Source organism: Nomia melanderi, chromosome 14, assembly GCF_051020985.1.
Source record: "Nomia melanderi isolate GNS246 chromosome 14, iyNomMela1, whole genome shotgun sequence".
Taxonomy (NCBI): Eukaryota; Metazoa; Arthropoda; class Insecta; order Hymenoptera; family Halictidae; genus Nomia; species Nomia melanderi.
This window is the reverse complement of record NC_135012.1, coordinates 8,036,325-8,051,970: the sequence shown is the minus strand read 5'-3', so window position 1 is coordinate 8,051,970 and position 15,646 is coordinate 8,036,325. Positions and strand designations below refer to the sequence as shown.

Sequence of the window (15,646 nt, the reverse complement as noted above, 5' to 3'; positions counted from 1 at the left end):
ATAATTGATTTCTCAAATGCATTATTATTCAAATATCATCGGCCAAGATAAGATAACAAAGATAATAAAAATCTTATTTCAATAATTGTTCGAATAAAACTGTGCTTCCATGATATCCAGTCTTGCTTTTAACATTTTTTCAACTCTTTTGTCACGTTTCCGCGTCTCCCTTGCTGAGGATGATATTGATTTCCGTTCATATGTATATCGTTTCGCTTGCGGGTCGTTTAAAAACCATTATGTCTCATCCCTTGTGATTACACCGCTTAAAGAGAGAAATCCAAGTATTTAGGTGGTTAAACAAATGTACATGAAAAATTAATTTTCCGTTACTCGGAAATTTATTGAACAGAAAAATTGTCAAGTACGACAGTTTCTTAGTTAAAAAGAAATTTCCATGTGAAAGGTTGGTAGGGTAGGATTTCAAGAAATTTTATAAAAAATGTTCGAAGATATCTACAATGTTAATTTAGATACATTATTTTCCTATTGTTTGCTATTTAATTGCAACTAGTGCGCGAGTGAAATATTTTATCTAATAATTATATAAAATATAAAGCTTTAATAAATCGAAGAATTTCAGTGATGCAATGTTTCATTCCAGGAACCATAAAAATATAACGAGACAGGACATATTTTTCGTTATTCTTATATCTGTCACTACTATATCTGTTATCATCAAAATTATCATTTTATCTGTTACTACATAATACTTTTACTATTTTTTGTACTGCTAAGCCAGAGTTCCAATACACATTTATATACATTTTATAAATTATCTTCTGTTTACCGTTCTTTTTTGCGCGAACAACTTTCGTTTGTTCAAAACAAACTAGTTTTGACCTTTATCGACCGCGATTAAAACGTAATATCTTTATAGCGTCAAGGAATGCGAAATTTCGTCAGAACATTCTAGGAACATTCGGATAAAATCATTCTCGGAATCAGCTTTTTGACCTTCGTCTGGACGTATGGAGTCTTTTGAAAGATGATTCTGTCTCGCATATTTACACCCGATACGTATTTTAAAATTTTTTAACGGGAACTCTCATAAACAATATCAAATATTGGTCTCGTAATACTTAGAACAGCCTTGTACGTGGGTTGTTGCAAATGTTTAGGGAAGGTATGAGAAAAGTCACTAATAAGTCTGAACTAATGGTTTTATTGTTTTCCAAAGTATTCTCTCTCAATGTTAATATATTTTCCATTGCGTTGTCTCTTGAGAATACTCAAATAAGTTTGAACTAATGATTTCATTGTTTCTCAAAATATTCTCCTTCAACATTGAAGGCAATAACAAGAATGAAAATAAACAATTATAAGGAAAGTAATAATTAGCAGGAAAATAAATAAATGAACTTAATTTGATTCTGCGATAGGTTAGCACTTCAATCCAATAAATCTTCTAAACAAAACATTAGAAAAATGAAACTGGAACGAGTCATTGAGTTCCTAAATATAACGTCGTAGTTTATAATTTCTAATAACAATATCCATGGAATTAATTTCATTTTTATTATGTAAAATATAGGATTACGGCCGTTACAAATATGTGTCGCTGGTAGCGAACGTGTTAAGCAGCGTAACGGGAAAGCGCGATCGCGCTGCTCAAACGGTTAATGTCTAAAGATCGACAAAATCATTTCCATCGTGAAAAATACGCAGATCTTTTATGTCTCTGAATGAAGTTGTCGCGTATGTTCGACGATTACGCGTGAAGATGCTCCGATGTATCGGGACCTCGACGAATTCACAGAACAATTGATCGTACGAATGAAATGGAGCGAAAACATCCGAGAGGTACACGAAACACGCGAATCAAGAAACACGGTAAACGCAGGATATCCGAGAATAAAGCGGTGACTACTCCGGACGATGTCTAAACATTTACTCAGAACGAAAATAGGTCGCGGAAGAATTGGAATTTCAGTTTATAAAATCATTGTATCTCCTCGCGGAAAAATCTATCGTCCGCTGGTCTCTCGATGCTGTTCAATATCGTTCGGAAACGCATAAGTATGGTTATTTTAAAAGAAAGGACCACCCTGGGTTGTTTAATCGACAGCTCTTTAACTTCAATTTTATTTCATCTAACACGTGGACTGCCACGATGGTCACCGATGACCGGAGCTTCCAAATTTCTGAAGAACAGTTACAATAAAAAACTTGAATAAAAATATTTAGTAACATATGTAGCTACCTTATGGCGTAATGTGACTACTGTAATAGTAAATCATTAATAATTATTTTCAATATCATTCGCCTTTGTTATTAAAGAATAAGTGTTGCTATTCAAAACGCTAGAAATTCTCGTGGCAGGCAACGTGTTGTATAACACCAGCTTTTCAGGCTTAATTTCTACGCATTTTTTACTCACTGTCAAACATTCTTCTTTTCTGTATCGCACTGTCAGATTTTATCCCTGTCTTACTTACGTAGCCTATTCCTTTGTCTTTTTAAACCTGCTCGGCTTAATTTCACTGTACCGTCCCTACTCTTCCCCCACTACTCGCTGTCTCGAGCTCAGTGTAACATGATCCCAGACAGGTACAGAAACTGAATACAGTGATGGGAAGAGAGATAGACATAAAAAGATGTCGCACGCGTCAAAGGTAAACATGCAACGAAGAAAATTTCAATAATTTTAATCTTACCTTCTTAATCTTGAGATTCTTCTCATTAAAATGAGTCCAAACACGATGTAAATCTGTCTAGTTTTATCCATTTGAAACAAATGAACCTCTAATTTCGTTAATTACATTAAGTCGGTAAAACTAGTCCGATTTCTATCGTGTTTGGACTTATTTTAATCGCAACGATCTTAGAAATTCACCGGCGCCACATTTGAAAAGGCGCAAGATTAAAATTACTATAATTGAAATTTGCTTCATTGCATGTTTATAGATTTCACGCGTGCGGCGTCGCTTTGAAGTCTTGCGTCTCGACCCTCCATGCTCGACGGACTGTGTTTATCCCGTTTCCGTTCACTATATCCATTCTCTGCCTTTGCCAGCCTGTGCTCGAGTCAATTCGTGGAAGCAAATCGCACTTCTTGTTTTTTCTGCTCGGTTAAATTCCAGTGCTGCGACCCGGAATTGTAGAATTTACGCGAGCATTACTATGTTCTAACAAGATTGAGAGACCACCTCAATGCACCGACACACCAACCTCGTAGACTTCGAAAGGATCCTTGTGATCTGCTATGTTAACACACTGCATACTGATAACGAGAAATCTCATTTTTATATGAAGGTACTTAGTCATGCAACTTTGCTAATTACCGCAGCATTTGGAATATGTCTATTATATGTAATATGTCTCTGTGTAGAATATGTTAATCAATATGATATTTGAGTTTTTCTATATACCGCGATATAAGTTGATCTCGCTGAAAATCGATATTAGAATTCAGTTTTCTGAAAATTGGTCGGTACGCAATGTGTTGATATCCAAACCCTTGATTTGATACACAAGATGTCATCCAATGGGACAGGCATCAGCGTTATATATCTCCTGATCATGTTAAGTCAATTTACTGAATGTTCTACTGAACAAATTGTAAAGATTCCTGGGGAAAAAATATTCTAACAAGTACTTTAATACGTTGAAATACACAAAATGAAACAAACATAATATCGAATCAGTTAATTGAATTACGTTATTATTATTTCATGTTCATGTTGGTGAACGTCACTGAATGTCGTAGCATTATTTATAATATAGGAACGTTTTTAAGTGATCATCGTTTAATCAAGCGTATTACAGTGACTTAAATTAGTTGGTGATCAGCAGTGACCCCCACGACAGTCAACGCGTTAAACAAATCGCTAAGAATTTAAGGAATCTAGTTCGCGTGGTCTGTGCACAGCAGATGCACACTGCACCGGTTTCCTGTTTACTTTCTCGTAAACCGGAATTTGTTTATCCAACCTCGTTTTAAAATGCATTCGGGTATTCTCAACTGTTCCCATTAAAATTTGTTCTTCTTTTGTATTTGGTCAACAGATTGTATTTGGGGGAGACGGAAGTGTAAAATTTAATTAACATTTACCTCTTGACATATTATTAGTTACTCTTTATATGTCTGGCGTGGAAGTTATAATGTTAAAGATTGAATTCTGTTTTATTATGATATTATATAACTTAATCATTATATCATCTACGATATATGTGACATATATTCACACGTTGTTTTATTGTTCGTAGTTTTTCCCGGGGAATTTCAGTGTTATAAACTGGACACAGCAGTTTTTATCACGAGCATTTTCAGTTTTACTGTCACGTAGGCCAAATATTTACGTTCTTCGTCAGATAAGACCCACGATATTTCGGTGAAATATTTAAAAGTTATGCTAATTCTATTTTATGCAGGGTAATTTGTATACTTAAAATATTCCCACTGAAAAAATTGTATTATTTAATTTCATTATGAAGTCTGTCATAAACATTATACCATCTAACTTTTTTCTGTATAAATATTTGAGATTTCTCTTTAGTGAAAAATTGTTCTTCATTTGTCGCGAGTTAGAGATGATTTTGAAATTCCACATGGTACAGCCGGTGAGGTATTTCAATTGTATATTTCAGTAGATGGTTTCTTTGTGCTTTGCAATATCCGTTGAAGCATGTGACTGTTAACAATTTATATATAAAGGTTATGTACGAGAAATGTACCCAGTAACGTGTACCACTCTGTATAAGTCTACAAGTTCAATGAACATTTCCCTGTATTAAGAGAACCATTTCAAATTTCAAAGCACAATTTCCTTTCTTCAACGGAGTATAAGTGCATAAATTTTGCTTCACTAACCAATCTGCGGTAGGTTAAAATGCAATAGATAATTACTAAAAGAAATAATTATAATAAATAATTGTAAATGATATCAATGATAATTATCTGTTACGTGTATGGTAATCTTGTCGACCGGAAGATTGAATGAAATAATTAATTACAATGATAATGAGAAAAATGATTAAAGGTCAAAATTGATCGTCATAGATTATTACGAAATTATTATAATTAAATCTTTTCCATTCTCTGGCTAATTATATGTTTCATAATGTCGTTTTATAGCCTACGTTACATCGAGGTTTCCAACAGTGGATGTGAGCAGCGTGAAGCAAGTGTTGGCATACAAATGCAAGGAGAATTCGACGGCTCTTAAGATGAAATCTATTAGATATATTTGGTAAGTCCAATACCATTTTCAATTTATTCTCTCCTATTCTGTTCTTACTTCTTTGCAGCAGTCAATTTAAATATTTATTACGAGTTTTTATTATAGGTGACACCAAGCAAACTAAATTGTTTTTAACATTCTTATTAGATATAATACTTTATTGCAACGTTATACTATTAACCAATTCCTAATTCTATTTTTGTAATATTTTTAGCTGAAACCTGTTTTTTAAAAAGTTCTTTTTTTAAGAGAATAGGTGCAATATTTAACGCAAAATAATGCAAAATTTTAGCATTGATGCTATGAATTTGATTATTTGTCATATTAAATAAACATGTATTTGCTTTCGCAGCGATAAAAAAATGTTCAGCTTGTCTGGATTAATTAACACTGATAAAAGTGTAATTTTGGTTTAGGAACTATTGATACACAAATTTAATATTATTGTTATGTTCCTATAGGGACATTGTAATATATAATAATAATATAATACTTGAGAAATAATTGAAAAAGTAATAGTAGAAGCACAAATTCTTAATTATACAGTTTTCGAAATTATGGTAATGCAGAACTATGTGAAAAAACAAAGTTGAAAATACAGAACATCCTTTCTTTCATATGATATTTCATGTTTGAGTTAATCATGTTTGAAAATTTCTTGAACGCCTGTATTATCCAGTAGGAACCGGAAGATCTATGTCTGTTTATGGCTTACTTTTTCCACTTACAAGTATCAGTACGTGAACGTATTTACCTCAAGAATAAATTCTACTATAAGAAAACTTTATTTTATTTTATTTTTAACTCATTTTCACGTGTTGATTCACTTTGTCCTGCTCGTACTACGATTTCGAAAACAGCCAGTATGTAAAATGTGTGGCTAGAATAATTATAATAAATAAAGATAAAGAGGTCTACTTCTGAGATCTCGAAGAAGAAGAGTTTTTGTGAGATACTCTTGGATTAATTATCTATTAATATTACAATTGTAAAAGTTAATGATTAATGGTAATTAATGTTAATAATCTCATTATAATATTGATCTCTAATTAATGTAAGAATATCTTACGAAAACTTGTTTCTTTTAGAACTCAGATATAGGAGGCAAAGCATTATTATTCTGAGCCACTGAAATATTGGTTCCCAATATTTGAAAATTTTAATGACATTAACCATTGAAGTTATGAATCTTCGATCTATATCGCAGATATAAATATTAGTAACCGACATTGTTTTGACAACGTGAGATGAATGCGTTGCTAACGAAATAATGGTTCTGGATTGTATTCTCGTTTGCTCGAAACATTCGTTTTTATTTTACAGTTTTATTACGGTTGAAACATCGTATTCTGCAATAAGTTTGTAAAATTAAAAGAATTTTCTCCGTAAACAAGAATCGAACTAAAAACCTTGCTCTACAAGCCACATAACAATTCCAATCTCTGATTGAACTTTCAATAATTTCAGTTTGCATTTACAGTACACCTTGTTAATATGCAAATTTAATTGTTTATACTTCTATAAATTGACGACCATCAACTCCTAATGTTTTGTATATATCATTAGGAATTTCAATTATTCTTAACAATAAGTATTTCATTAAACAAATCAAAGCTCTATTGTATTAAAGATTAATTGGACATAATCAATATTTGTTTCCACTAATGTTACATGCCAATACAATGATAACAGTCATCATGCATAAATAGGATATTTAAATAAAAATTGTTATGCTTGTTTTTTAACAAAACACAAAAGAAAAATTGAAGAGTAAGTCAAGAATGTGTTCAATCCTCAAAATATCATTAAAAATATCCTAATATTTTTTTCATGTCACTTAATAATTTTTCATAATCTTCACATATGTATGAAAATTACATTATTTTGCATTTAGTAAAAGTATAAGGGGACAGTTTTCAATTAAATATTTCCTAGAGATAATTTATTATTGATTCTTAAGAACTGTTTAAATCGAAGTCGGACGATTGAGATCATTCCCTTGATAGTGTGGTACAATAAAAAAGTTAAAGCTGAGAATCAGGTTACTGTTACGACACAGAAAAACGAAAATCTTGTAAGCGAAATGTTATGCTGTGAAAAATATTAGAACTATCAAAATATCAAAATATCAAAGATGTCGAAGGTATTAAAATATCAAAGGTGTCAAAGATGCCAAAGATGTCAAAGATGTCAAAGATGTCAAAGATGTCAAAGGTATCAAAAATATAAAAAATATCAATATTATAGTAAAATGCAGTAAATAATCTTATATTTCACTAAAACGTAATAATTCATTTGAGTACAATTGCTTGTATGCTGTTCTTGAGGGAATGACTAATTAATTTCACGTCTCCCAACGGACGAACGAAAATAATCCCTACCAGCATTGCAGCTATGCCGAAATGTATTACGTCCGAAAAGAGTTAAAAGCGGTTGCTGAATTATTTGCCGTGTACAGGAAGAAGTGCACATCCGGCACTCGTCGTTTAATGACGATTCTTTGTACTTCGGGTTGGCCAAAAAGTAATGTCGGAATTTCTGAAATGAAATTTCACTAACTTTTTTTTTGTCCTTGGTAAAGTGTGCCTCGAAAAATTGATTTACTCTGAACGAGTATAAATACAACTTATAATTGTTTAAGTTGAATAATGTTAATTTTAACAATTTTCAATGTGATAAATAATTTGACTGTCCCTTCTTTTCCTTCTGTGAAGTATAATATAATAATGTAAAAGAAATTTTGCACTTTCCAATGTTTAAATAATTTTTTTCTTTTCTTCTAATTAAGTAGAATACATTGATGTAAAAGAAGAATTGAAGAATTTTCAATATTATAAATAACTTTACAGTAAATATTCTTTTTTACAAATGTTCACCAATCTAGAAGCGTAGATTTGTCTCTAAAAGTGGTGATCATTACTTTTATTTTACATTACACCCTGTACTCCATTTTCACCCTTTCAACTGCGGGATGGTCGGTTACCACAGATTTGTAGCAGTGGTTGGCCATGATTTACAACGTGTCTTCTTGTTTATTAGTCACATCGCTGACCAAATAATGCATTTGAGTATACTAGCACTTTATACAGGGTGAGCCACTTGAAAGAGGACACCCGAATAACTCGCTTGTTTTCAATGATAAAAAAATTCGTGCCAACGTCGTTCAATTTCGAAGGATACATAATCCGATGTTATTAATATTTTTTACAAAATTGTACAGTTTAAATAGTAGTACATTCACCAGTACCTAATTTTTTACACTAGAATTTTGTTACCATATGCCTATAATTTCTAAGGATTTAAAAAACATCTCTTAAAAAATAGTAGAGATTTAAAAAAACGGCATTCACTGTAGCATGAACTCATAATATTCTTAGACATCAATTATCAAGTATAAATCAAGTTGACAGTCGCCAGGTTCGCAATATTAGACGTCTGTGTCTTAATAAACACTAATGCAACATTGAAACCCTTTTATTATTAATTACTTTACTGTGCAAATTTCATTAACACTTTACCAGCCGGCAGGTATATAATACTGTTTCAATAATCAACTATTAACAACTAGGGATTGCATAATTAAATTTTCAATAAATGGCTAACACAATTACGAATTAAGAAATTGTTTCAAATAAAATATTGTTCCTTTAGTAAAGCCAAATTATTCAACTTCTTTCAATATACATATAAAGTGTTTCCTATAAAAAGAAATAAAAAATGTAATTTCTTCGTTTGGTATTCCAGTAATTGTTTCGTAGATTAGTGTTTTGTTGTGTATCGTTAGTTGTGATCTTCTACCTAGTCGCTGATCACTTTTTTCACCGTAAGGGTGAGTTGTTTGCCTTGATGTTAGTCAAGATAAACTTTTGCATCGTGATGACAACGAAAAAGTCCATCGTTTTGCTGAATATAAAACTCTTCATCTCTAAATTAATCTCGAATGTTTGTCCGAGCTGCGGTTGAAAGCTGCAATTAAAAGAGACTGCATCCATATACCAAAGGAAATGATTTACGATATTTGCAAATCTATCTGTCTGCGTTATTAGCAATGTCTGGAGCAGACTGGTCATCAATTCTAACACTAGCGATCACTCAAGAGACTCCACACTTATCTTCTTTAATCCTTTGAGATCGAATGACGTCGTAATGGCGAGTTGGAGCTTTGATGTCCGAAATCGAAAGCTGTAAATGAGTCATTTCTTTTTTTTTAACCCCTTGCTCTACAATGTCGTGTCAGACTTGTGACGAAGATTTGAAATAGAATTTGAGAAACATAAATATTATTCAATTTGTTTGAATGCAAATTATATATTATTCATCTGTTGTCAATGATTATACCTTAGAGCACACGTTGACTTAGAATGAGACTGGAATTTTCTCTTATTTTCAATGAATTATTAATGACAAAGTAGTTAGATCGATCAGAGTTCAGAAAGAAATCATAGGGCAAGGGGTTAAATAAATTTTGATAACGTCGCATTAACATTTGAAATTATTAACAACGTTTAACATTTAACATTCTATAGTTTTGTGTATAATTTTGTGAGAAGCAGATATTCAAGAAGATTTTGTAAGTTATCGTTAGAGTTCGTATTGTATTCTTATTATTGGGTAGCTTCTGTAGTCTTCCTCTTTTGGTTGTATTTTTTACATTCCTATAAATAATTTTATTATTTGAAGAACGCGAGATTGATATCTGATTGTTTCTTCTATAGGATTTAAAACTTGGATGCATAATTCAGTTTTGTATGAAAAGAACTTTTAAAGGTTTAAGAGATTCTTATCTATTAATTTCTATGATTTCTTTTATAATTTTTACAACTTTATACTTTGTCTTTAATGATTTGTTAGAAAATGAAAATTATTCCATGTTAATTCTGTGTTTCCGTTTATTCTTCAATGTAACGATCAATAACAGAAGAGTAATGTTTATTTTAAACTCAAAAGAACTGACGTTCACGTTTATTGAATCCTACTTGAAATCTTGGTCATGAGTCTGACATAATATTGTAGAGCAAACGATTAACTTGGGTTATGAAACTTGGATATATTTGAACAAACATTGCGTTTATAATTATTCAAACTGTACAGTGTTTGGGGATGTTCTATATTACTCTCTCCAGAAATGACCTGTTTTAATTATCACCGTGTGCGTTTATTTTTTTATGAAAATATACAGTTGGGTAAAAGTAATTGGACACGTAACACAAATGGTTATCATTGAGCATTAAGTTCGATTCCGTTTGTGATTTATCAATTATAATTTCTGCTTTATCTGTTGGTTATATATTTTACATTGAATTCACAGCGTTGTATTTTAAGCGTTCGTTGCGAATCATTTATCTAGATCGAATATGAGAAATGAAAGCTGGAGTATTTATTTCTATTCAATGGTTGAATTCGTTGCACTAGCTTTCAGAACGTCCACGGGCGAAATTGTGAGTTTTGAGATTGAATATAAAAACAAAATAGTTAATCCCACCTTGTCACTGAATGAATATACTCCACGAAAGAACAATCTCAAACGTGACACCGCCATTTCACTGTGCTTCACTATTGATACATTCATTCATGCAATTGAAGGGACCAATACAAAAGGGAGCGATACTTATTGCCGGTGACATTGTGAGATAGTAAAATTTTTATGGAAAATGAAATTTCAATAAAAATTGTTATTTTTTCATTTAAATTTACCAATATGGAGATGTTGCATTTGGGAAAATGTTTTGTGTTTGGTTTATTCTTTATATACTTACATCTAAAGATTCTTGGTACAAAATATTTTATATTGGAGTAATTTATTTGACAAAACACATATTTTTGAACTTATTGAAGTTATTGTTTAGGTTATGTTTGGAGTGTTATTATAATTTAACAAAAATCGCATTCAAAAATATTCACAATAGTTCATTTGATATCTGCTTATGCGTTGCAACCAATATTACAAGCATTATTCAACAAATATCTTGTGCAAATAAAAAAAAACTTCAACAGTGATATAAATGTTTCACATCATTCTTCTATTGCTCTTTGATACATAAATTTGCCATTTTTAAATATTCTACTATCTATTGAAAAATCGTGCATCTAAAGATCAAAGTTCGCGTCAAGTTCTAAGCCAATTCTCAATTTATTGTTGCGTGCCATTGCAAATGTTTAAACTTGTTCATTTACGTATTTTATTCTCAGATTTTTCTTCTTTCCCAGTTTCTGTCGGTTTTAATCGATACATTTACTGGAATATTTATCCTAACGGTCTATTTTTAGATATTTAAGTTCCAAGATCTAAAGTTTAGATTTTAAACGATCATCAATTTCTCTAAGAACAATAGAATAAACCATACAATGAACCTGGTGTTAAGAACATTTCTTCTCAAATCTACTTATATCTAGACTATCGGTCGCCCAATGAAATCGAATAATGGAAGTTCTATTCTATTTATACTCTTTGTCTTTCGTAGTCTTGTTCAAACTACATTCTACCTCGTTGCCAGTAGATACTTCCATTGCGCATAGGGATGATAATATTTCATACACGAACATCGATGTCGTTACAAAGTTATCTTTTCGTAAATGATAGTAGACTCGTGGGTCGTTTTAACTTCAGAACTATGGCAGATGTCAACTTCAAATTTTGTATATAGCCTTGCTTTATGAACTGTGCTATTCGTATTTAGAATTGGTCTCAACGAAATTTTATTTTGGCTACCCATAGAAAACTGCTTTCATTCGATAATATATTTTATGAAATTCAGCGTCCTAGAATAAGTGGGAAATATTTTGGGGATGGTTTTAGCATATTAAAACAATAAAAAATATATGTTCAGACAAACATGCACTGTTTGATTAAGTTTTAAAAGTTACAACGAAGATTAGTTGACTTAGAATTAATTGAGCTAATTTCAAAAAAACTATTTACCAATGGAGTTCAATATCTTATACAGTTATGCTATGTAAACATTACCACTTATTCTGCTTGTAACAGCAGACATCACAGTGGTTGAATCATCCACTCTGATCAAATCTTTTTTAATAAGTCTAGAGCAAAAATAAGTAGGTTCATATTTAGCCATTTTCTTCGACACTCGATATTCATAAAGGTATTTAACATTTAATTCTTTCGATTTCGAGAGATACTTAAATACTTGACAAGCAACAGTGCCTGTCTCAGAATATCGTTTATGTCTTATCGAAAAATGTTGAATATTTCTAGTGTAAAACTTTCGAGTGTAAAGGGTGAAAACTGAAAAATTCGACGTACGTTCGAAACTTAAATTTCTCATCGACTGGGATTAATGGAGAGAAATAGTTTGCAGATTTATGTTCAACACGTTAAAAACTACAGGAATTGCCTTTTAAGTTCCGCAACGTAAAAGAAGTTAAAATTCGTTAGTCAGTGCAATTACCCACTAACAGATTGCTTCAAAGTGTAGTTAAGCACCGAATAAAAGTGCATGTTTATGGCTTCTCGGTGAAATGAAAATTCGGAACATTATCCATTTTCACAGGTAATTTTACCCTCAACACCTATTGTCGATGAAATTTCAGTTTATTCATACGAATTTTGTGTTTAGCGTTATTAAACGACTGTTGACACTAACTTTTTGGGCGTTTAGAATATTTAGACTATTGACAATGATAATCTATTTGTAAAACAGGTCCATTTTTTCAGTTGCTTTCCCATAACCGTAACAATAATAGGATTAACGAGTTTTCCTTTGATGGTGGCTTTTAAGGGTTAAACGCAAAGAGGATGATAAAAATTGATAAGAGAGCTCTTTCGATGTCGATATAAACCTACTAAAAATGCAAATTGGATCTCGCAAGAGTATAACGTTGCCAAACGTAGTAAACGCCCCTCCATGCAGTGGAAAACAAAGATGGAAAAAAGGAAATGGGAAATCCAGTGGCTAGATGCGAATCCAATTTACAATAAAATATTGGGGATTACGCGAAGATCGATATATACAGTTAAACCTTTGCACTACAGATGCGTCTCTCAGTTGTCAATTGATTTGGCACAGCAAAATTGTAAAATTTGATATTTAATATTAAACTTTGTACAATACATCAATATGTGAAAGATTGAAATAAAATAGCTGTGTTCCTCAATTTGCACGGGATTTCTCGTCAAGTTAGTTTAAAAAAATAGCATCTGTATTTCATTAGAACGTGTTGAGTATTTTCAGTGAAACATTTCTGGAGCGCAAAGGGTTATTGGAAAAGTCCTTGTGTGGAGGATTTAACATTAAAACTACCGAACAATTGGAGTGACTTATTTCTAAGCTTTTATAAAAATTACAATATAGTTCTCGAGATTCGATGGGTCCCTTATTGCTCTATCTGTACAAATACATAAATTTATTTTACAATTTTTCGCAAAAACCATGTCATAATTTAAATAGCTGGAAAATAAAAATTCTAAAATGAGTCAATTTGACCCGTGTGGTAGTTTTAGTGTTAAGAGAGAGACAATCTATTGTCTTTTACCATTCCTTTTCGTTACATCGATTGATCTGATTGAAAGTTTATTACTATTATTTTATTATTAATATAATTTTACTATTATAAAATTACAAAATTATTACAATTACGAATGATGATATAGAAGAAAGTAAGGCAATAAGGTATTTTTCTTGTGCCTTTCTTTTTTGCTTTTGAAATTCTGTTTATATCATGTTATTATGCGAATTCGGAAAACGTTTGTATTTTACATTTGTTTTTAACTCCACGAGTTCCCGAGTTACGCACTTAAATAACTTTTCTGATATTTAAAAGTAAGTTTCGCTCTATTAAAAAGTAGCGAGTTAAACTTGAGTTACGTGTCTTGCAAATGCACATTATGAGCTAGAGATTGCATTGGAGGAAATTGTTATCATGCAGCGTATGGATATAAATTTTATTTCAAACACAATTTTCCTTTAAACACGCACGCATTGTTTTACATTACGACATAGTTCAGCAGTTATCAGTGAGTTTCCTTTTTTATGCGGCTAAGGCTACCTTTTACCCAGAATTTTACAAAAAGAAACTAATGGAAACACAGGTTTTGGAAATTGCTGAAAGAAAATCATGATACGTGCAGACTTATAATTTTGTAGGTTTATTACTGCGTATTTCAGAAGTATGCAGTATGTTTTTGAAGTAAGGGTATTGATTTAACGAAAGCCATAGCAATTCTACAGCACTGCCTCGTAAAATTGTTACTACTGCAGAGTTGTAAACGACCAAAAAACGAAAACGATTTCTAGCCTTTAGAAATGTAGCTAACATCGAAGCCAGAGTAAAAAGAAATATTTAAAAATCGACGGATAAAGACGAAAAAATAGGATTTCGATTTTTGACATAAAAACTGTTCTCTTTTTTAGTCGCAAGAATTTCTCAAATATTAATTTACCTCTAGCCTGAATGATAAAACGACTTCTGATGTTTGAAAGTTTCAAATAAATTAGACAATTAACTTTTGAAATATTTGCAAAAATTACATTTTAAGAAAAAAGTTTGTTTTATGTACAACTTTACTATGTACATACAAGATGTTCGATTTTAACATATAATTGCAATTATTTCCAGAACTATTCATTATTGAAACAATGTCTGAAATACAGTATTTTCTATTTTAATGTGTTTTAGGTGTAGATAAGTTAACACTTTGACACGAATGACCTGCTGAATCGATTTAAAAAAGATTTACACAATTACATGTAGGTGCAAAATGAATATCAAATTACTGTCCTTTCGAAACAAAAGACAATTGCATTTGACATATTTTTTAAATAACGACTAGCTCTTGAGATAATCCCATTTTTAGATTAAAATAAGGGACACTATACGTACAGTTCAAAACGGCGAACTTATGAGTAATTAACTATTCCAATACTATATAGTCACCTTCCTATTCCTCGCAGCATCAGCTTTTGTCTGAGAAATACTTACCCCTTTGTTAGCTGACTGTGTTTTCTCTTGGTATAGCGTTCGAACCAACCCTGAAACAGTCGGTACAATTACTATTCCTATTGTTTTGAATATCTCTAAAGAATAGGGGAATAGCCTTCACTCAAAATTAATACTGCTAAATAACCAGCTATTAGATTGGCAAAACTGAATGTCATTAAATTAAGCTTCATTAAACTGTGTTTTGTCCACTTTCTGTGATAACCTTCTGTATTATGCCTATCTACATAATTTTGTGTATTTATTTATAATGTTTATTCATATATTATAATATAAACGTCACATTGAAAAGAGGAACGACATTCTAGTTGGCCAACCCTGTATTTTACATTATTTATATTGACAATTGTATACCATTTATTGTGCACTACTGCACAATTACACTGTATGCTATTTATATACAGGGTGCATCGCACTAGAGATGAATATCTTATAAAACAATATATTGAAAATATAAAATATAAATTATACAATTTGTGTAACGCGATCAGTTACACGATAAATTTTCA

The 15,646-nt window shown here is 31.3% G+C and overlaps 1 protein-coding gene across 3 annotated transcripts in view; it reads left to right on the top strand.

The window, feature by feature from the left end:
- Window positions 1–15,646, top strand: part of LOC116433831 (uncharacterized) — a 69,757-nt gene that overhangs the window by 38,084 nt on the left and 16,027 nt on the right. For all 3 annotated transcript variants that reach the window (XM_031992371.2, XM_031992373.2, XM_031992374.2), the window contains exon 8: window positions 5,078–5,192. In XM_031992371.2, the coding sequence (XP_031848231.1) occupies window positions 5,078–5,192 (115 nt within the window). The remainder of the gene's footprint in view (window positions 1–5,077; window positions 5,193–15,646) is intronic.